Source organism: Triticum aestivum, chromosome 3D (assembly GCF_018294505.1).
Source record: "Triticum aestivum cultivar Chinese Spring chromosome 3D, IWGSC CS RefSeq v2.1, whole genome shotgun sequence".
NCBI classification, from domain to species: Eukaryota; Viridiplantae; Streptophyta; class Magnoliopsida; order Poales; family Poaceae; genus Triticum; species Triticum aestivum.
Window position 1 is genome coordinate 365,174,843 of NC_057802.1, and position 749 is coordinate 365,175,591.

At 55.5% G+C, this 749-nt stretch overlaps 1 protein-coding gene across 1 annotated transcript in view; it reads right to left on the minus strand.

Annotated features, from left to right (window-relative positions):
* LOC123076305 (ethylene-responsive transcription factor 2-like) overlaps positions 1–529 on the minus strand; it is a 1,461-nt gene extending 932 nt beyond the window's left edge. The window contains exon 1 of the mRNA XM_044498625.1: positions 476–529. Within this exon, the coding sequence (XP_044354560.1) occupies positions 476–529 (54 nt within the window). The remainder of the gene's footprint in view (positions 1–475) is intronic.
* Positions 530–749: the final 220 nt, after the last annotated feature.

Here is a 749-nt window from a genome sequence, read left to right on the forward strand (position 1 = left end):
AAGTGGCGGTTGGGCGTTCGCGGGCGGCGGCTGGTTTTGGACCAGATGCATCTGGTGATGTATATTTGCATCGCGAGGTGTTGCATTTTACTTCACGAGGAGGCCGCGGTTCAATTTTTTTTGCATATGGACCGTCTGTTGGAGCAGCGTTTTTTGTCTCAGACGGTTTTAAAATTAGTTATTTTTACATTTGGGCCATCTATTGGAGATACTCTTACGGAGGGGTACCAGTTCTCCTGCTGATTGATGCATCACCGGTACACGCCAGGCTATATTCGTCACAGACAAACGCATGCAGGATCTCAGAGCTAAAACAGTGAGGTTTGTGTACGCGTAGCTTTGTCAGCGCCCTTTCTGTCCAGCGCCTTGCCTGCTGACTGCTGTACTTGCAACTGATCCCCGGAGGTTGGGTAGCTGCCTACCCAACCGCCAACCAATCACCCGAACCCCACGAAGTTATGCTCAACGCACCAACCACACCAGTCGCGCAGAACCCGGTCTCGAGCCAACCAGAGAAGAAACTGGCCATGCCTCTCCTCTACCGCCACATCATCGTCCTGCTCGTCGTCCTCTTCGCTGCAGCTTCCCGTGGCGATCCAGCCGGTGGCGCATACGACCGCCCGACGTGCCAGCTCGAACCTTCCACCTGCAGCCATGTCAGCGTCCGGTACCCGTTCCATCTTTACAACGGAACAGATGAGGCAGTGCCGGAGCACGGCGAGCTGCAGTCGTCGCACTGCGGCTACCCC